This window comes from Pelecanus crispus, chromosome 4, assembly GCF_030463565.1.
Source record: "Pelecanus crispus isolate bPelCri1 chromosome 4, bPelCri1.pri, whole genome shotgun sequence".
In the NCBI taxonomy this organism is placed as follows: Eukaryota; Metazoa; Chordata; class Aves; order Pelecaniformes; family Pelecanidae; genus Pelecanus; species Pelecanus crispus.
In genome coordinates, this window is record NC_134646.1 from 7,281,873 (window position 1) to 7,304,155 (window position 22,283).

The following is a 22,283-nucleotide window of genomic DNA, read 5'->3' on the forward strand; positions in this document are numbered from 1 at the left end:
CCATAGTTTGAAAATCTAACTGTTTCTATAAATGGATAGAAGGTGCCCAATGAGCTGAATCTGAGACTCATGTTAAATCTAGATGTAACAGGGTGGCTGGTGTTATATGAGAATTTGAAGGAACGATGATAATGCATGAACAAACCAGTAGTGAATACTGTTGCCACTACATGTAAACACTTGTATGTTACATCTATGTATGTTAATGTATTTTAATACTGATTAGAAAGGCAACCACAGCATCTACATGCACTTTAAGTGGTTTAATCATGGAGTAAATAATACTTCTCCATAAATAGAACAAGTGTTTTGGAATGCCTTCAGCCATAAACTAGGTAATGTGACGAAGAGGAGCAAGGAAAATTTATTCAAAAGGTTTAAGTATGAGATAATTTTGATTTAGTTAAGTTGTCTGTGACTTCCTCTGAGGTTACTTTTATTTTATGATGCTGACTTCTGGAGATGCAGGTTTGTTACCCCTGCTGGTTAACTCTCTGGGAAGGACGAATGAAGTATCCAGTTGTGTTGCAGTCTGAAAGACAATTTGATATCCCTCAGATGTAAGGTTCTTGGAGATACGTAGGCATTTGCGTGAAGGGATGCTGCCAGCAATAAGGGTATCAAGTTGAGCATTTAGCAAGAATTCAGCTTGCAGGTAAAGTTCTGGCTTTCCCTAGAAAGCTCTGCACAAAGTGACGTTTTAAAGTAGGAGACAAATGAGATCATTTGTGGGAGTGTAGTACCGGCAGGCCTCAGCAGGAGAGTAGCTGGTAGCTCAGTCATGCTGCTCACTGCATAAATTCTGATGCTTGGTCCCGCTGGAACGTAGTTTGCTTTCAGTGTTGGATGTTCTTAGGTCAGTCTTAGTACTGACTTATTTTAGTTTTGCCATTTATGTTACTTTTATTTTTCCAGATATAATAATGGCTCCAAGTATACAATAGGCAGATCTCTTTGATTTGTTTCTGATGTGGTCTGCCAGATGTTTAGAAAAGGTTGCTTTGTCAGTGGACTCTGAGACATGATAAAAGTACATAAATTATATTTAGTAGTTAGTTTGGTTTGGTTTTTTTTTTTTTAGTTTTTTTTAAAGACACTTCTACATCCTCTTATTCCTCTAAAAATTGGTGTTATTTTTAGGATTAAACACTGCAGCAAATAAAATCAAAATAAGGCATACAAGCAATTTCAGTAGATTTGAAAGAATAGACTCCAGATACGTTTTAATGCTACATATACAGACTTTTGTGTATATATTTCCCCAAATGCTGCCACTGATTTAGATAAGCTGTAGTATTTACTCCACTGCTCTATGCTTCAAAAATAAACCTAGCTGATTCAAAGATTAGAGCACATTTCTAAATGCTTGATGCAAATTAACGATTTTCTTCCCCTACAAAGCCATTCTCAATTGTATGCTTCATGCAGGATTTTTATTTTATTTTATTTTATTTTTTTGTTGTCAGCACTGCTATGGAGCAGAAATTGAATTTGCTGTTTCAGGGTCATTGGCTTTTTTCCTCCCCTAGTGTGATGTATTGCAAGAATTTGTGAAGGGACAATGCTACAGGGAGGAGGAGAGATTTTGTGCAGGACAGTCATAGCTGTATTAAATTCCAGTTAAATTACTGCTGATTTTAAGTGCCCTTTGCTTTGGCTAGCCAAAGAAAACCCATTTCCCTCTCATAATAGAGGCAGACAGTCATGAATCATTTCCTTTATGAATGAGCTAACTATATAAAAGATTGAAATCAACAATAGGCTAATTACTAGGTCCAGCGAGATTCAGCAGTGTTCTGTTGATTCAGTTTCCTCCTGTGCTTTTAAATGCAACTTTGTTACTTACATACAAGGAAGTCTGATGTTTAAATTATGAATGGTAATAGAGTATTTTGAGGTATCTTTTTGAGGTAAAATAAGGGCAGCTCTGTCTTTACAATGAAGTTTTCAGTTGACTGTAATAGCAAACGCTGTTTCTTTAAATTAAGAAATAATTTAGAAAATTATTTAACATCACAGTGTTATCCATGAAAAACTACAGAGGCTTGCATGTTGTGGCACACACAAAAATAAAAATCAGTCTTGAGTAACAGGAAATAGACTATCTGTAAGAAGGATAGTACAGCCAGAATGTTACGGTGGGGTCTTTTGTTTCCTTTTACTTGGCTCACCTCCCAACCTTTGGTGATGTTCTTGCAGTACTCTGTCGAAAAAGTTCATTTTGTGTACTTACTATTAGACAACGTGTTGTTGTTTGCTTACAGCTTGCGTGTCTTCTGGAATGGGGGCAGACCTTTGTATTTCATGTGGTGTGCCGGGAGTTTGAACTGGAAAGGCCAAAATCTGTGATAATATGCCAGCATGGAATTGATCGTCGGTTTTGTGACTCTAAGGTAAGCTTTCATCTATCTTAATTGCTCACTATATTTGCACAGGTTCTTTGGAACAGTGTAGAAATCCAGCCTTAGAGTTATCAAGACACATGGAATATATAGTCAGATTGGATGTTCCATTTGATAAATTATAGCTAATTATGTTTTGGAAAGAAAAGTGATTCTCTCTGGATTTTCCTGTAGATACGCACAATGTTTTTATGCTCTATGAATTATTTTGAGAACCAGTATCTACAAAAGTCATGCCTAATTTCTTATGTCTACTGTGACAGTTAAGAGCCAAAAGGTGTACTCCAGTGTCCCTTAAGAAACAAAGGTCGTAATTCCCCTCGTGCTCCTGGCACATTGGTGGGAGACTTAAGCTGACAGCTTATCACTTCCATGCACCTTTTTTTTAAAAAAGACTGGACTCTTACTTAACCATCATGTCATTCTGCTTTTGGTGCTTGTCTCTCGGAATCCATGTGCACGGTCACTTGAAGACCGAAGGAGGCTTGCCATATATTAAGTATGAATCCTGGATGTCATCTCTTGATGTCTTCCCTGTTTTGTTCCAGTTTTTGTGATGTTCTCTATTAGGAGACTTGATTTACCTTTTGCTGGTGGAAGCCAGGAGAACCAGTTGGGTCTCCTGACATTGCTGGACAGAAGAATTAAACATGCGCTAGTGAAAATGAACCTCAGCACAGAAACACCCCATCTCATATTCATGTTGATAGTGTAGAATTAGTAAATTTTTATTGCTCTAGTTTTAAGCCTCTGTTAAACAGAACATAAGTAAAAGGATGAGCACAAATTAAACTAGAACTCCTAATGTACATTTAAATCTTTTTTTTCTTTTTTTTCTCCTTTTTCTTCAGATGAACTGCGTCCCTGGGCCATGCCCAACTTCTGATGACTTAAAGTACACTATGACACGCTTAGCCATGGATGGAGCAGATCTGTATGTGGTAGAACACGGCTGTGCCACCAATATAAAGGTAAAAATATTTCTCTTAACAGCAAGTAAAATACTTCTTTGTCAATAGAGTTCTTTATATTTTTTGATAGAATAGCTACCTGAATTTATTGCTTGCTTACATGCAGTGGACTAAGCAGAATTTCTGAAACTTTAAGTGGTAAAAGGTTGGCTTGGACTGGGCCAGGAGTAGGTCAATTTGGCTTCTGCTTAGTAATTCCATTAACGATCTTGGAAAATGGTAAGGAGGAGTGGATGTCTGCCAAAATAAGAGTGGAAGCTGCAGGGTTGGTGTAAAAAACTTAAGAAAACACTGGGCAATATAAATCTCAGCGTCTGTACCTGAGAGCTAATATGAACTTGTGCTCTAAGTTAGTAACTCAGCAACTGGAAATGGTTGATATGGATTGCGTACAAGTCAGTGCTTGATAACTCATGATCACCTATACAGCTCTTTGAATTAAGATACATGTTTGGTAGAGATGGGAGAAGTGTTAGTGCCACTGCCTGACTGAATCTAGAATACTGCATGGTGTATCAGCTGTTGAAAAAAGGATGTGCAGAGAACAGCTGGTATTCTCTCTATTATCCTGTCATACAAGAGAACACCAGAATAATTTACTCGATGTAGCAAAATATAAGTTAAGAGAACTGAGTTACGGTAACAACAGAAAAGGAGAAAAGTGCTGGCTGGTATAAGTGACTAGTAGTTGTGCTGTCGATTAATAAATTTGGTTGGAAACGGTAGACTTATATGCAAGGTTTTGGGCACAGCTTCACATTATGATCAAGAATCTAACTGAAGGAAAGCATTAATTATTTTAGCCATTTTTTAATGACGTGGTATTTTGTCATTTGAATGGCTTGTTACTTGTGGCAGTTAAAAAAATGCGTTTGAGTCTCCAAATTCTTTTGAGTCCAATATTAAAAAGCACCATCGCAAATATTAACTGTGTTTGCGGGCATAAATATGAATGGCAGTATTTTCAAAGGCAGCTTAATAACCCGAACCACTCTAGAAAATTATATCCTGAATGTGTTTCATTCAAATTTAAAAAGAAGGTTTCCAGTGCTCCTTTATAGTCTGTGACAGAGATGAGAAGTAATAATTTAATATTAACCCTGTGGGTAGCTCTTCCATGGCTGGGTTCTTTTTCAGCTTTCCTTCTTTTCCCTGTGAAAAGTTTGAAAACTCAATCTGAAATGTCAGGTACTTCATGGTGACTTCTTGGAGAGGACTCAAGCTGTGCAGGAAACTTGGTCCAATGTCTTCAGATTATTTGAAGCCTTGAAGTCAAAGCATGTGTGGCAGGGCTATGTCGTCTTTTATTCGTGTACACCAGTGTCGGGGAGAATTGATACTGTATGGGCAGGTGGGTTAGTTGAACAGTGGCTAGTTTCCACAGCTGAGCGCAGGGGTAAAGCAAGAACTTCTCCTTCCTCTTTGGAAAGGGCTGGCTCCTGCCGGTACTGTGCTTTTCACAAGAGAGGGGCAGCCTCCTGTTTGGTTCAGCAAAACTCCTGGAGTTATGCCAAAACAAGAAATAGAGCGTGATCGTATAAGGGCTACTGTACCACAATTCGTATGGATCTCAGTTAAGGTTTAGGATCTGGAATTTCTTGAGTTTTGCGGTGTTAAACACATGGCTGTCTCACTGAGGTATTTATTAATTGTAGAGCTATTACAGCTTTGTGTTCAAAGTATATAATTGATGTTTTAGTCTAAGGACATAGAATGACACATATCAAATCATATATCAGATTTTGAAAGTTTCAGAATTCTTGGTTTTTAGATGACAGTGAAGAATTTATAATGATTTAACTTTTTTAAAGGTTCATTACTACATCTGTCCAAGGTTGCGCTTTCTTTTTTGATCTCTTTACAAAAGGAGACTCCTTTTGTAGAGATTTTATTTTTGTTATTTAAAAACTAGCTGAAACTAATTTCTGAGCTTGCCTTCTTTTGTGTGCGTGCACTTGCTTGCATATAAAACTGGTTCTCTGTTTTGGAGAGAATAGTTTACTGAGATGTTTCTGGAATGTAGTAGGTGGTGCGTTAACTGGTTTAAAGCTGCCCTTTCTTTGTTTCACTCCTAACTAATCAGAGTTCACGTTTTAAATCATGTTTTCAGATGGGTGCTATACGTATTGCAAACTGCAACCTCCACAACCAGTCTGTTGGAGAAGGTATAAGTGCTGCTATTCAAGACTTTCAACTGAGACAGTATGTTGAGCAGGTGAACAATTGCAGAACTGGTCTTCAGCCAATATTAAGGAGGGCATATTGGCTGGAAGCTGGCTCGGTCAACTTGGGGCTCATCACTGCTGACATCGCTTTAGCTGCAGATCATCCTTCTAAACACGAAGTGCAGAGACATTTCTTAGAAACGCATGATAACCGAACTAAGAGGTAAGGGATATGATTGAAGGAGATGCATTTCAGTTTTTTGGGGGGTGTAAGTTAATACATTTGTCTAAAGATGGAACTTTGTTTTTTGCTTTTGGGTGTTTTTTTTTTTGCTTACACAGATTACAATTTCTTGTAATTTTTTTAAAGTATGTTGAATGCTTAGCTGTGGGGTTGGTGGTTTGAATGTGCTTGGACTATACAAAATCATATGATTTTTGGCAAAACTTACTTTTCCCTCTGCTTTCCCTTATCCCCCACAATTAAAGATCAGGGAGAGGAGGGAATCAGATTTGTCCTTTGTTCTCAGGCTGGACTGAAAACAGGCCTCAGAGTCCTGAGCAAGCTGATGAGCAGCTGTGAATAAGATGGCTGGCGTAACTGATTTGTGTGTCTCCCCAAAGAGCAATTGCCTCTGGCATAAGCAACATATACCACTGTGGAGTGTGTTTGCAGTGCTTGCCTCTGTGCTGAGAGAAAGGGTTGCTACTGTTACTGTGTATTGTGGCAGGTGGACACAATCTGTGCCTGAGCACGGTTGCCTGAGCACTACATATACATTTGTGATTTGCTCCTTCTGGAACTAATCCTTCATTTTATGTCTTATGTCTGTGTTTCAGATATAAACCTTACTCATTTCATGCTGGGTGAAATAGGAGCTCACATATAAGAGAGGGCTATCTTTTAATCTTGTTTTCACTGAATTTAAATGTACTAAGGCTGATGTAATCATGTTTTTTTGTTTTCTGTTTTTCTGCCTTTGTATAGATTGTGGTTTCTGTGGCCTGATGATAATTTGAGGAATAAGAGAAGCAAGAACAAGTGTGGCTGTCTTGGTGGTTGTCGATTCTTCGGTGGCACGTTAACAGGACTAGATTTTTTCAAGCTTGAGGAACTGACACCTTCAAGCAGCTCTGCTTTCTCAAGCACAAGTGCAGAATCTGATATGTTTTATGGGCAGTCTTTACTGCAGCCAGGAGAATGGATAATTACTAAGGAGATTCCTAAAATTTTAGATGGTGAGAATGCATTGTACTGTAATTTTACTCTATTTTGCCCCAAAGTACAATTTCTTAACTGCACATTAGTGTTTATAGTCTTTCCGATTCTGGTTAATGAGTAATACTTGTTGCGCCCGTGTGCACGAGGTCTTGTAGTAGCATGAGCCCTTCAGAGAGCAGACAGTAGCTTGATAGTAGTGAGCAAGCTTTCATATGCCAAATTCTTATGTTATACATGCAACTCCTTTCTGAGTAGAAAGAAGTTTTTTGACTTGCATCTGTTCTACTTATGTAGAAAGCAGTCTACCAAGACAATTTGATGTTTTGCTGCTCTGACTTTATTAATTTTTGTTAGTACATGCTAGTATGCGTATGCATTTCAAAACTAGGGCTTTTGTTTGATGGTGATTTTTATTTCAGTGGGCAGGGAAGAGACCATTGCAGTTGTGTTATCAGATGTTCAGTTTTTCTTTTGTGTTTCTGGTCCTAGGTAAAGGAAATGGTGTAAAACGAAAAGATTGGGATTGCCGATCTATGGGTATAGAAATAGAAAGAAAAGCACAACATCTAAGCCTACAAGTGCCATTGCGCTCCCATAGCTCCTCATCGTCTTCGGAGGAAACGAGCAGTTCTAGTGCTGCACTCCCCTTGCTTGCTGGTGAGAAGGACAGCCCATCGTCAACTACTGAGGATCACTTGGGACAGAAGGAGTTCTTGTCTGGTACAAAAAGGGAAGATGGTCATGGAAGGTTAGTACTCTCTGTCCAGGTAGAAGTATAACTTGACTCCTGAACACATTATGACAGAAAAAAAACCCTATATTTAGCAATTTATAAGGTGTTGGTTATTTTCTAATGGTACTGCTGAAATGCGTTTCCTAGTTTGAATGCTGCAAATTTGGATCCCTAATATGGGATGATTACCTGATCTGGGTAGAAAATCCAGCATATAAGACAACAGCACTTGCTGTTAATGTTCGTTTTTACATCCTCTATATGTAGACAAGTGGACTAACAAGTGGCAGAATTTAGTATGTAATCAGCATTATGAAAATAATTGCTATGCTAATAGAAAGTCATGGAATCACTGAAGCATTTGACAGCTCCTATAATGTAAAAAGAGAAGCATTAACAAAAAAATAAGTAAATGAATCTTTAATTTTTATTTCCAGTGTTGCAATTGAAGGTGCAGAGGGCAGCCCTGCATCCCCTGGCAACCAGGAAAAGCCTGTTGGCCAGTCTCCCCTGAGGTCTCCACTGAAACGGCAAGCGTCCGTGTGCTCCACCCGGCTTGGGAGCACCAAGAGCCTCACGGCAGCCTTCTACGGAGACAAGCAGCCTGTTCCAGTTGGTGTGCAGTTCAGCAGCGATGTGTCTCGCAGTGATGAGAATGTCTTGGACTCCCCAAAGCAGAGGAGGAGCTTTGGTTCTTTTCCGTACACTCCATCTGCAGATTCCAACTCATTTCACCAGTATCGCTCAATGGACTCCAGTATGTCAATGGCTGATAGCGAAGCTTATTTTTCTGCGGCAGAAGAGTTTGAGCCAATAAGTAGTGATGAAGGTCCAGGAACCTATCCAGGGAGGAAGAAGAGAAAAAAGCAAGCTCAGAAAATTGAATATAGCAGAGGGTCAATTTATCACAGTGTGGAAGGGCCCTTAACAAGCACAGTCCATGGAGAAATTAGCCAAGATGTTAAAACATTGCCCATTAAGACTCATCCTTCACAGGCTTCATTTGTTTCAGCTCTGGGAGGAGAAGATGAGCATGTTGAGAACATGTACCTCATGGAATCTGAGAAGACTGTGGAAAGTGAGCAAATAACTTCCCAGCAGCCTGTAATGGCATGTTACCAAAACTATCTTACACAGTTCCAGGTGATCAACTGGTCAGTAAAGCATCCAACTAACAAAAGAACTTCAAAATCCTCATTACATCGCCCTTTAGACCTTGACACGCCAACAAGTGAAGAAAGTTCATCATCTTTTGAGCAACTTTCTGTCCCAACTTTTAAGGTATGGAAGATGGAGGAAGAAGGAGTAGAGAAAGGAATAAGAATTCAAAACAGGTTAAAATTGCTTAGTCCACCTGTTGTGTAAATAAAGCTATGAGAAACTTGAAACTTCCTTGCTTTTGTTATGGAATACCTTGGATTTCTGACTTTCTGACCCCAGATCATGGGCTGCAAGGCTGGGAGGTTGTGGAAACGGAAAGATGGAGTTAGAGTTCTGTGGATAAGATGTGTGTTCTGAATTGTCATTAGTGCACTTAAATGCTGCCTGTTGAATGATATGCAGCTGAAAGATATTTATGTGAGTTTTGTTTAAAATACGTTTCACAGAACTTCAGTAGCAGTACATTTAATACCCATAAAGTTTAATCTGGGCTGTAAATTATTTACTTCAAAGTAAAGTTGAAACTGCTAGATTTAGCAAATGATTTTAGTAAATGTTTGGGCTTTTTTTTTTTTCCTCCCATGATGTATGTGATACGAGCATACATGCTTAAGGAAGGAGCAGAAACAAAATCTATGAAAAATAATGGAAATGACTTGATAGAAAATAGGTGTCTAGGCTCTGGAATTTAATTTGTTATCACTTTGCAGCAAAAGCTTTGTGTTCATGCAAGCCTTTGGTAGATAGGTATTTGGAGCCTTTTTTTTAAAGCCATGAGTCACTGTTTATCTATGTAAAAACTTTCTAATCCAATACCTGAAGTCATTTAAAAAAAAAAAAAAACCTAGGAGTTTCTGTATACTATATTGGAGAATCTACATATAAGGGATTGTTTTAAGAAAAAAACTGCGAGAATCTTTATTTGAAGATTCCTTGGGTATTAGGAACTCCTTCATATATAGAAGGAATGTAATAAATTTCTTTGCACTTTTATCTTAGATTGTTAAACAGGGTCTCACAGCTAATTCGTTACTGGACAGAGGCATGCAGCTTACAGGATCAACATCTAAGTAAGTTGAATACTGTGTAACATTATTAGCATATTTTTTAACTGATACTTTTGTTACTCAAATACTTTGGCTCTCACTAGCCATTCTAAAATTTTATTCATAGCAGTAGTTTTCAGTATGGATGTATTTTAGAACAGAGTATTCTATTATAAAATGTTTGGGTTTGGTCAAAAAGAACATACACCATGAAAGCATTAAATGATTTCACTCGTATGTTTTCAAGATTATGAATTGCAACTTAATTTGAATTTATTTGGGAGGTGCTTATGGCAAGTGTCCATTGCATTGCCAAAAGCCGAACTTGAATCTAGGGAAGGGCCTTGGCCTGGGATTATATTGGTGTGTTTTCTAAGCTATGTGGCAGAAGAAACCTGCCATTATATGCATTTTATGAAGAATTAAAATGATACCAGGACACTTGTGTATTTCTTTTGCAAACCTAGATTATTAATATGTATTTGACTTGTTTAGTACACCTTATACACCTTTGGAAAAGAAGTCTGCAGAAAATACAGATGATGAAACGATAACAGAGGAATGGACGTTGGATCATCCTGTCTTCCAGACACGGACAACAGCAATAGTAGAAGTAAAAGGAACTGTGGATGTAGTTCTGACTCCTCTTGTAGCAGAGGCACTGGATAGGTAATTCATTTTCCTTTTATTACTGCAATGTTAATTGATTATGCTAAAAATTGTCTGCAATCAAAGCTGTTCAGTTCAGCAAAGGTTTAGGTGAAAGGATTGAATAACGCGACTCATGGAACAGTAGAGCCTTGTACCCAGTGAATGTAATTCTGCATTTCCCATGAAGAAGCTAGAAGAATGTGATGCTGACCTGGGAAGCGCCCTTTACGTCTGTCAGTGCTTCATTTTTCTCTCTGTCGTGTTAATTAAACATCATTGGTGGTGTGTCATGTGAAACTGGATGTTTAAATGGTCTGTTGTGGGCTTGTTTCCTCTCACAGGTATATAGAAGCAATGGTGCATTGTGCTAGCTCTCGACACCCGGCAGCAATCGTTGATGATCTGCACTGCAAAGTCCTTCGAGATGCTGTGCAGAACAGCAAAACAAGCTTCTCAGAAAATGTAAGAAAGGGAACAAGAAAAATGCACAAAGATTTGAAAGAATATTGTTTTCTATATTTTACGTGGAATAAGTTTCAATTGAGTTCAGTGTGTTGAGAGATAGTAGCTAAAATCTATATTAAATATCTATATTAATTTGATTATATTATTTTTATCTTGTGCTTGACATACATTTTCATAATCAGCTGTTACATACTGTCTTTCAGTGACCAGAAATCTCTTGCAGGATTGAAGTGAAGTTTTTCTGTTTTGGACAGTCTAGTCAGTAGCTAGAGTAACTTGCATGGGATCATACATTCTGTTCTTAGAAATTACTATAACCGATATTTTTATGTATTATAGTCATATCAGCAATACATCATTTATTATTTTACCATAGTTAGGGAGATAGTCTCTGTGAGGTGGAAGGAAAGTTCAAACTAAGCTGTGAAAGTGCATGTGTTTTCTTTGCTGTTCATCTGATACCTTAAAAAAAAATTAATTTAGCTTGAAAAGAGTTGTATGGTAGCTCTACAAAATTAGGAGGTTTTTCTGTCCAAGTTGATGACCGTATCTATATTTTATAATTTCTTAGACTTCACAGTGTAACGGACACTAATTCTTTACTTTGTAATAAATTGTTCTAAATAACTTACATATATAGAACTCAAATTTTCAGCTGAAATCTGGTAATTCGAAAGTTTATTGCAGAATGGCATTGCTACCCTTATGGATCTAAGCCTGTCGTATGTGTAAGTGCTACAGTCCTTGTTCTAGAAATCATGGTATTGTGCTTTAAATGAAGTCAGAATCTCTTGCTGCTTCAGTGCTAATAATCCATCCTGTCACTCTTTAGCTTAGCAGCTCTAAGTTTCAGTGAGAATAACTTATTTTTTCCCCCCTCCAAGTTATCTTCGAAGCAGGATATTAGAGGAACAAAAATAGACACTACGACTACAGGAACAACAAACCAGGGACCAGCACAGACCAATCTCTCACTTAAGCAAGATAATGTGACAATTAAAGGTCTTCAGGCCAACGTTACTGTACCAAAGGTAACAACTTTTTGTTTAGTTTGTTAGTAGACATGTGCCGCACAAATTACCCTTGTTTTGCATCCCTATTAGTTCCCCAACAGCTTAAGTGAAGCTATGTATTTGTGCTAGATAACTAGTGTTTTGAACAGGATAGACTGTTTTGGAGCTGCTCAATTTTATTATGGTATGTTAGGTTACTGGTTGGACTGGATGATCTTAAAGGCCTTTTCCAACCTAAACAATCCTATGATTCTATCTGTGCAAGTTAAGTAACAACCACTATAGGAGTAACTGCCTAACTGTCTTTTAAGTTATGTTTTTCATCTTCAAGGCATGATGGTTTTATCTTTTATTTTTTCATTTTACTGACAAGTGTAAGACATGATTGTATCGGAAATTAGTGATGTATACTTAATGTAACATGTTTTTTTTAAATTTCTTTACTCTTTGGGGGAATTTTCCATATAGGTGAACCTGTGTTTACTACAAGCATCTGTTGATGAATCCCCAGGGGTTTCTTCTGGCAAAACCGTGATTCATGTTTCATTAGTAGCTTTGTGTTTTGATAGAATTGCCACGCAAGTTCGTATGAATAGGTAAGAATAATACATATGGCTATTTGTGACTCTTTAAGTTAGTCGAAAGACTTAACAGTGATGCCATTTTTTTGCAGTTCTGAAGAGTATTTGAAAAGGTTGTCATGACTGAGTTAAGCAATGAAATGTGTCTTCTGTGATTCATAAGTTAATACCTAATATCTAATTAGAATTGCAGTTTCTTTAAGAAGTGGAGGAACCCTTCTGGAATAATTTTGGAACATCAGTTTTAACTCTTTCTTGCTTAGATGTCATGCAGGATAAAATTAAATTTTTCAATATTATTCTACCAAAGTGTATGTATCTTCTGTTTTACAAAGAAATTTTTTTGACACTGCTATGCCAATGTCACTTAAAATTTTAAACAAAAATAATTAAATTAACTACATCTATCTGAGATTTGCTTAATTGTTTTTTCTCCCTTATTTTCAAAGGGGTATAGTTGAGGAGACTTCAAACAATGCAGAAACTGGGAGGAATTCTGTCACATTTGATCGTTACATCCAAACCAGTAAAATGCAGCCCCAGTCTTCTGGCTCGCTGAGATCCAATGCTGGAGCAGAAAAAGGAAAAGAAATTGCTGCTAAATTGAACATCCACCGCGTTCATGGACAACTTAGAGGCCTTGATACAACAGGTAAGCCTTTTTTTAAATTGTGGAAATGTCAGTTTTCATAGAAGCAAGTGGTTATAGTTGGCCTTGATCTTGTAGTTTGGTTGCGTTTAGTTTTTTTATCAACACAGATAAAAAGACACTTGAACCTGGAGATTTGCAGATACTCTAAAAAGAAGTTTAGGATAGTTACTCTGAATTATTTTCTGTTATTCTACTAAAGTGCTAGATTTAAATACAGGCAGAGTGAAAATTATCAAGATGAACTTCTAAGCAGTTTGTGTGGCAGATGGGTTGCATTGTAAATATTGACACACACTAGTAAAATTTCAGGCCTGGGCTCCCTTCCTCCCAATTGATCTCTTCTCAGCTACTGTTTTTTGTCACCTGATGCGGGGAATGAATTATGCTTATTTGCTTTCTTACTGCTTTCTAACAATTTCAAGATCGGTATAATGTTCCTGTTGTACTGGCAATTTCAGCATGACAAGCTGTAGATTTTTAATGATAGTGACTATAAAACTGAAAATGAGATCTACCCAATTGTCTTCCTGCTTGTTTGTGTTAAGGAAATTACTTCAAGAGGCTATGAATTAAATTCAGCTGCTATAACTCTTGATCCTGAAAAAGATGACCGAAAGTAGAGGCCATTTTTGTTAAAACTGATTGAATTTTGATGGAATCTATACCAGTTAGTGCCGTGTTTTACTCTGTCCTATAAAGAATAGAAATCTTTAGGACACGAGGAAGTGCTCTGTGAAACAAGTATGATTAAAACACACACACAAAAAGCCTAAAAAACCAAAATATAAAACCCCACCGCTGTGCAAAGATGAGTGAGCAAAAGAAATTGGAGGAAAACAAAAGCAATAAGAGAACATTAAAATGGCTAACTCCATTTTTACTTAGTTATGGGTAGAATTTTAGTAGTGTCCTGTGTTAGGTATGCTGCAGACATTCAAGAAGGCCAAGTAATTTTTTAATTCTAACCAAGAATACTCATCATGTTCTATTTAAAAGGTTTGAGAAATGTCTTTCTAAGGATCTTAGCATTTCACGTAGACTTCAAAAGTGATTGCAGATATAAGTTGGGGGCAGAGAGTGAGGATTGGGAGGGATATAAATTGACTCAGTGTAGTTCTTTTCCCCAGATATTTGACATTTAGCTCTGTGTGTGAGTTAATAGGCAATAGGTATAAAATGATTCAAAATGTTCCTTCAGAAATGTCACTAGAAGAAAGGATTTGTATTTAAGCTACATCCTAACATCAAAGAAATCAAGGTGCCATAGTACCCTCCTGGATCTTAGACAGCAAAGATCATAATGAATTAAAAACTGCTTGAGTCTGTATTTTCTTAGGAATCGGTGAGACTTAGTGCTTTACATCCTTCCAACACAGACATAGACATGTTTCCAACCAAGAAGCAGTCTTTGAATTAAAATTAGAACTTTATTTCTAAACATCCTTCAAGTTAATACCAAATGTGTTTCTACTAAAACGTAAGATCCTATTAGGAATGTTGTGTTTGGTAAAGTAATCTCAGGCCAATTGCCAGTTTCAGATAAAAATCTGAAGAGCTTGTTTGTACACGTCTTTGGAACCATGACTCTACAAAAAGACGAAGGTGGCAGACGTGTTAGGATTGGGAATGTCTTGAAGCTTTCACTTTTGTGTTGCTTGGTCCATGTTTTTCTGAACTTAAAAATTACCCTGCCCATATTAACATACCAGAAGGGAGGGTTTTAGACTTTATAAACTAAGCTGCTTTTTTTCTTGCTTGTACTTTGCTTTTCTTTTTTTTTTTCTTTTTTTTGCCCCCTTCCTCCCCCATTTAAGGAATGCTAAACGGGCAACACTCCCAAAACACTGTAAACTGATGTAAAGCTTTTTTCATTTTGTAACAAAGTGGTGAATATGTTTGCTTTCACAGATATTGGAACTTGTGCAATAACAGCTATTCCTTTTGGGAAATCAAAAGTTCTTTTTACTTTGGAAGAGTTGGATGAGTTTGCTTTTGTGGATGAAACAGATCAACAAGCTGTTCCAGAAGTAACTCGAATTGGTCCTAGTCAAGAGAAGTGGGGTTGGATAATGTTTGAGTGTGGAATTGAAAATTTAACTATAAAAGGTAGGGCTTATGTAGGCTTTATATTTTGCTTTATGAAACTGCTAACAATTCTGTTGTTAGGTCTTCTAGTTTAGCAATTACGTGATTAGAAATTGCTGAATGTAGGTGATGCTAAACAGTACACATCTATTGTAAATAAATTATATCACATAGCAGATTGTACAGTAAAGGAACTTTTAGTAACCGATACCACTTATAACAGTATATGAAATAATTCTATATAAACGGGTTTCAGCAGTTTCTGAACTTAAAGTGAATGTAGAAGTTGATGCTTTCGCTGATCACTTAAATGACCTTACAATCATACCCACAGTGTCTGCATATAGGGCCAGAGTTTTTGTTTGGGGGGGGAAAGCTAGCTTGAAAAAGAAAAAAAACCAGTGTATATGTATTTTCTGCCATCCGATTTATTCTTTTCAGGGAGTAGTGTTTAAAAAACAGTCTTCATGTGCATACCCTTTGTCTACTTGGAACAAACTATCAGAAGCTCTACAACTAGCTGTTGAATTGTTCTGTAAAAATTGTAGTAATAAGTTGTTGTGTAAAACAGTAATGCACCTTGTTTAATCAAAATCATATGTATTTCTCCTCTAAAGTGTATATTGTTTCAATGGGACATAACTTATAGAAGTTTATGCGCAGCAAACATTTACAGTCTTGATGTGTGTGCTTTTATAGGAGGAAGACAATCTGGAGCAGTATTGTATAATACATTTGGAGTCATGGGTAAATCAAGAGATACAGAGAGAGGTGGATTGCTTGCATCAAATAACTCTTCAGATTCTCCAACTGGTAGTGGTTATAATACCGATGTGTCTGATGATAACCTTCCCTGCGATAGAATAAGTCCCTCTTCAGATATTAATGGAAATTCAGTTTCAGATGAGCAGGTATGTACATACTATGTAGGAATGATTTGTCTTAGGTTAGCTTTTTTTGAAAGTGATTAACATTTATAATAAGAAATCGACATTTAAACAGATGATGTGTTGTGCCAACTGAATTCGTACTGTCTGCCTGCACATGAAACTTCCAGCTTTCTGCAAGGTCTCTTGGTATTGTCTTGGAAGAGTTGGTGGACAGCATTAGTTTATTTTTCTTTGCCTAAATGCATATGAAACTATTTCTTATGAACAGTGCACGGTATGGTATATTAGTGCCTTTCAGTGTAATCATTTTGGAAAACAATTTCACTTCTGACTTTGTTTCCTTTTTTAAGGATGAAGGGGTTGAATCTGATGATCTGAAAAAAGATATACCCTTAATGCCTCCTCCCCCTGACTCTTGCAGCATGAAGCTAACAATCAAAGAAATTTGGTTTAGCTTTGCAGCCCCTACCAATGTGCGCTCTCCAGCCCATATATTTTCAAGGTATAATTTTACCTGATATAAAAGAAAGAAAATGACAATTCTGCTTCGTTAAATTGCTGTTGTATTTGGTAGATTCTGAATGTAACTTCAATAATTTTTTAAGCTTCTCTGGAAATGAAAGTTTTGGATTTTACGTATATCTTGCTTAATTTTTTTTTTATTGTCATGATTTATATAGAAGTGTTGCTAGAAAATTTTTAGTTAGACATGTTAGTTAGATATGATTAAAAGAAGGAAAGAAAGATTAAAAAAAACCCCAACAACCAACAAAAAACTTCCAGTGAAACTGAAATGTGTGAAAGAAAGGCAGGGGAGGGTATTTCTTTTGAATAGGAGAGATGCTAGAAGAGAGAACCACTCAGTGCTTTTGGTGTTCAACCTGATGCTTAACCTATGATCTTACTGCCATTGCTCTATAAAGTTCAAGATAAATCTTTCTAAGATAGTTTTTCACATTGTGTTTGTAGAACAAGCCAAATATCCTTATCTGCCAGTAGTTTAAGCTCAGTGTATAGCTATAAATGAGAAAATACTCTTCGTGGTTCTCCTAATACTCTTGCCTCAGCCCTTCAGCAAAAGTCCTTCATGATGGATTTTGTAACAGTTAATGTGGAATTCAGTCAGTGATGAGAATTTCAAACTGTATGATTTCAGTAGGGACTACAAATGGGAAAAGGAGGGAATAGCAGTAGCAGGAGTGGATGGAATCATGAGTATGTGAACATGTAAAACAAAAAAAAACTGCCTTAGGTACTTTTTGCCAATTTTCATTTTCTGGGCAATAAGTCTGTGTTTGTTACTTTGTGACACCGTTCTGTCATATTCCACCTATTTGAATGTCATTCATAGTAGCATTAGAAAATCTTGCTAATTGCTGCTGCGGAACAGGAATACCTAATTCTTTTTATTTTTCTCAATAGGCAGCTGAACCTCCTGAGTACTGCAACGCCCGCAGTTGGCGCGTGGCTTGTTCCCATTGATCAAGTGAAATCATCATTAAATAAACTAGAAACTGAAGGAACCCTGCGAATCTGTGCTGTTATGGGTTGCATTATGACAGAAGCTTTAGAGGTAAATGGCCTTTATAAAATCAATAGGTATATCAGAACAGACCAGTGTAATATGTAATACATATTTGTTTGGGATTTGGGATATTTTTGCTGACAGACTTACAGCACCTCTTATGAACCTTTACTTCCAGAATTGGTCACAAGGACTCACTACCTGTGCTTTTTGAACACAATCTAAATTTAAGTGGGGAAAAAAAATTTAGCTGTTACTAGTGAGGAAATCTTGCGCTGCTTACAGGAGTGCATCTCCAGGTAAAATAACTGGAGATTCTGCCTTTTGAAAGGGAAGAGTAAGAAATATGGCTGTAGCATCTGGTATATTTTATGAAATATGAAAGTGTGTTGAATTATGAAATACTCAGGGTATCTTTTGGGAGAAAACATGAATTTCTGTGGTCCTGGAGTGTATTGAATCATTGTGTTTATTGGGCCCGCTTATTAGAGGAAGGGAGGACAAGCATGGTGAGGGTGAAACATTCTAGCAAGAAATGCAAGATAGACAAATGTTTTGTTGAAAACTAGGATTGATAGAGCTTTTATGACAAATTGGGTGTTACTGTCATTTGCTAAGGAGCTTTCTTGTAGGCAGTTTTCTGCTGGTCGTTGACTTAGCACCATCTAGTGGGAAGATTTTGAGGTGATTAGTGCCAGGCTAGTTTTCTGTTGTACTCAAAAATCATCCTTTGCAGCAGTCTCTTATTGCTACCTCCCTTCCTGTTTCTTCTCCAACCCTTTTTCTAGCATTAAACCAAATTAGAAAAGTGCCTGTTTTTTCTTTAACTAGGAATAAACAGTTTCTTGGAAAATCTCACCTAGTTTTGTGTATATGTCTTATTAGTCCAGAGGTAACTTTACAAAGTCTGCGATTTGAATCCAACCTTCTGCTTTATTACATCAAATAAATAAATAAGCATCAAGTATGATCTTTCACATGGCACTATATAAAATAAGGTAGGTATCCATGTGGCAGATCTTTGTTGCAGAAGTGCAAAATGGGGTTAGAAGTTTGTGGTATCGTAGGGAAAATCTCGTAGTTCATGCGTGTGTTCTGTTTGCAAGTATGTTCATATGTGAAAAATGTTTACATTTTAATCTAGAATAAAAGTGTGCACTTCCCTCTGAGAAGCAAGTACAACAGGCTTACCAAAGTGGCTCGTTTCTTGCAAGAAAATCCTTCTTGTTTACTGTGTAATATATTGCACCATTACCTTCATCAAGCGAATTACTCCATTATTGAGGATGCCACCATGGTGAGTTACCCTGTAAAAATGGAAATAACTCATTGTGTTAGTTTCAAATGTACCAATTCTAATGTCGTAAATGAGTTAACAGTTTAAGGAAAGCTAACAAGCGAGAAAATATAACCCAAACTCGTCTATATCCTTAAATTGATAAGTAGACATACCTTCTCTCATTTCATTTTCTTTCAGAGCTGCTGGTTTTGCTGTGGCTTCTGTATATGCATAATTTTTATTGAGCTTTTTCATTAGTAAATCCATGAGAAATCATAAACCAAAAAGGCATGTCTTTAAAATTGTTCATGGCCTTTTTATCAGATTTCATTTTTCTTCAAGATAGCAGTAAAGTAGTAAAAATTTGCATCTCTAGTTTTAAAATTGAATAAATCTCAATTATTAAGGCAAGTGCATGCACTGATTAGCTTATTCCAAATTCTCTCCTTCAGAACTAGTTTTCATGTCTTTTAGAAATACTTGGATAATGCAGACAGAAAAGAGCTAGAATTGTAGAAACTTTAGGCTTAACAATCTAATCTTTTTCTTGGTGGCTTTAGAATGTAAATGTCTGGCTTGTAGCGGTAAATAATTGTTTGAAGAAACGTATTAGGCATAAGGAGGAGTGTTTGTTCCTGATTTTGTGTCATTTTCATAATCCAATTACATGGCTGTCAGATTCAAACAGTATGTTTTTCAACATATTCAGCTGAGAGCCTAATTAGCACAATCCAGTGATGTCATCAAAACAAACTCTATTTTTTGCCTCAGATTCATGTTTTTAAAATACTGCTTACCATCAATGGAAGAAACCTCATCTTTTTCATTTCAGTTCTGTTTCTACAGTCAATCTAGTGCTGTTTTGAATTTTAGTCCGTAGTTCAGACCCTTATAATGACTTAAGTACTTTTAGTTTCATACTTAATAAACCTGTTTCCTGTTGTTTGTCTTTGGCCCCTTGGGCTAGATCCTCAGGTCATGTAAATGAGTGTATTTACTGTGTTTGGTGAAGCTGTAATTTTTATCTGTTAGCACTACGGCTTCTTGTATCTGAATGGACGTTGTGTGGTGTCAGCATGTTTCTGTCACAAGCCTCTGGAGCACAAAGATTTAAGGGAGTTCTGACTTTTTCCCCAGTTTACTTCAAAACGCGATATGCATTTTTCCTTTTTGTTTCTCTTTTTTTAAGAGCGATGGCCTTCCTGCCTTAGTAACCTTAAAGAAAGGTCTAGTTGCCTTAGCAAGGCAATGGATGAAGTTCATTGTGGTGACCCCGGCTTTTAAAGGAGTCAGCTTACACAGACCAGCTCAGCCGGTGAAACTGCAGATGAATGCCTGCCACGAGCACGAGGATGGGCTTGGGTTAGACAACGGAGGGGGTCTTCAGAGTGACACAAGTGCTGATGGAGCAGAGTTTGAATTTGATGCAGGTATTTTTGTGTTCTTCTGCCTCCATAAAAATTCATAGGAACAAGTAACTCCTCTCAGAGCATTTCTATCTTCTTTAGTTTTAATGCTTGAATACATGACATTCTTCTTCTTTAGAATCATCAAGCTGGTTTTTTAGAATCATCTTTGTTTTGAAGCAGCTGCAGACAATTATAATTATAGTATTATAATAATGCTTACTTTTTTGGGGAAAAACAAAGCAGGAGACTTTCTCTACATGCTTGTTATTTACTGCACAAAATACATCAACTTAATTACTTGTTAGCTTGCAATTAGGATTTTGTTGTGCAGCTTCTGACCTTAGTTAAGAATTGTAACATGCAATTCTATGAATTCTCCCAGGTATAGGTTCAAACCTATCTTCTTATTTGCTCTTTGTGAAGCCATGTTTTCATAAAAAATTTTTTTCCTCACTTTTACTGCTTCATACGTGGTAGATTTCTGTTGCCAGCTTACGCGTTGCCAATTTAACATAAGCTACTGATTTAGCTTTGTATTTGATATAGAGCTGACTTAAGAAAGAACCACAGAAAGGAAGGGCATAAATAAATACATGTTGTTGTGGCACTTTTTTTTTTTTTTTTGCTGTCTTGAGTTGACTTAGGTTTTTTGTGTTTGTAGCATCTATATACAGTGTAACTGTTCTCAGCAATACAATATTTACATTTTTCTTTTCTCAAGTAAGAATTATGTAACATTGAGGAAAAAATAATTTTAAAAAATCCGAAGGAGAATCTGCTTTTGCTTAAAAGCAGGTGGCACTTATCAGCTTGAAGACAGCAAAAGCAAAGATGTTTGTGTGAGAAACTTGTATGTAATCATACAGTAGGATGGAAAATTTTGCAACCCCCCCCCCCTAAAATATTTGGTTTGGTTGAGCAGAAACAGAGTATTAGAACCGGTGAAGTATTTTCATTTTTTTTGCCCCGTGTATGTTCTTCTGTTTTTTCACCAAGAATTCTGGAAGTGGCAATTTTGCTGCCTTGTATAGATTTACTTATAGATGGAATTCATGCAAATGTAAGCAACTTAATTCAGAAAACAATCAGCCATGCCAGAGTCAGCAGAAGAAAGTGAAATTTGGCAACTTCCTTTTGATCTGAGCATAGAGCAACAGTTGTATGACATTAGAAGGACAAGAAGATTTGTATTTGGATTATTAAACAAAATCCAGTAGGGCCGTGTCTGAGGTTTTCTTATTTGTCTTAAAATTCCCTTGAATTCCCTAGACAGTTGTGCGTCGGTATGTGTCAGAATTTGGTAGTTCATGACTGCTTGTAAATAAATGTACCTAATAATAGATAATCTTGTTTCCCCATATATATTAAAAAAATGAAAAAATGATTTGCCTGGTTCCAGCCACCGTCAGTGAGCATACAATGCTCCTAGAAGGAACAGCTAATCGCCCTCCGCCTGCTGGTGGCTCTTCTGGGCCTGTAACTGGTGCCGAGATCATGAGGAAATTATCCAAGACTCACACTCACAGTGATTCTGTTCTGAAAATAAAGGTAAGTTTTTAGCGCCACACACAAGCGGAAAGTGGTTTGTAGCTGGCCTGTTTAGAAGCTATTCTGTAGACTGCAGATGAAGAAATGCTTGTCTGCAACATAACTAACACATGGAAGATATGCCCCTTACCTTATAAAAGTGAAGCTTGATCAGTTGGCCTATAATCTGCATCTGTTTATTGTTTTTCTTGCCAATTAACTTCAGAGCCGCACTTAAAAACAATATATATGTGCATCACTTACGGGTGTACATTAACTTTTCTGGCTTTTAATCTATTTATGGAAGCAGAAATGAGGATTTAACTATCATTATACAAAATATAAGATAGACAAAACTCTCCAGTAACTTGTATTAAACTAGCGTGGGTTTTTTATTCCATAGGTTGTTCAGCAAACTGCAAGATTTTCTTTTTATCTCTGCTTTCTGAACAGAAAGAGTCTGTGAATGTTTGTGGGTTTTGGGGGTTTTGTTTTGGTTTGGTGTG

General features: G+C 36.9%; 1 protein-coding gene across 9 annotated transcripts in view; it reads left to right on the forward strand.

Annotated features, from left to right (window-relative positions):
* BLTP1 (bridge-like lipid transfer protein family member 1) overlaps window positions 1-22,283 on the forward strand; it is a 133,502-nt gene that overhangs the window by 50,312 nt on the left and 60,907 nt on the right. For all 9 annotated transcript variants that reach the window (XM_075709416.1, XM_075709421.1, XM_075709417.1 and 6 more), the window contains exons 23-41: window positions 2,265-2,393; window positions 3,254-3,373; window positions 5,484-5,761; window positions 6,527-6,777; window positions 7,250-7,508; window positions 7,931-8,774; window positions 9,654-9,724; window positions 10,196-10,369; window positions 10,693-10,813; window positions 11,701-11,847; window positions 12,298-12,425; window positions 12,860-13,062; window positions 14,971-15,168; window positions 15,847-16,058; window positions 16,388-16,539; window positions 17,460-17,610; window positions 18,707-18,859; window positions 20,031-20,271; window positions 21,650-21,798. In XM_075709416.1, coding sequence (XP_075565531.1) covers window positions 2,265-2,393; window positions 3,254-3,373; window positions 5,484-5,761; window positions 6,527-6,777; window positions 7,250-7,508; window positions 7,931-8,774; window positions 9,654-9,724; window positions 10,196-10,369; window positions 10,693-10,813; window positions 11,701-11,847; window positions 12,298-12,425; window positions 12,860-13,062; window positions 14,971-15,168; window positions 15,847-16,058; window positions 16,388-16,539; window positions 17,460-17,610; window positions 18,707-18,859; window positions 20,031-20,271; window positions 21,650-21,798 — 3,981 coding nt within the window. The remainder of the gene's footprint in view (window positions 1-2,264; window positions 2,394-3,253; window positions 3,374-5,483; window positions 5,762-6,526; window positions 6,778-7,249; window positions 7,509-7,930; window positions 8,775-9,653; window positions 9,725-10,195; window positions 10,370-10,692; window positions 10,814-11,700; window positions 11,848-12,297; window positions 12,426-12,859; window positions 13,063-14,970; window positions 15,169-15,846; window positions 16,059-16,387; window positions 16,540-17,459; window positions 17,611-18,706; window positions 18,860-20,030; window positions 20,272-21,649; window positions 21,799-22,283) is intronic.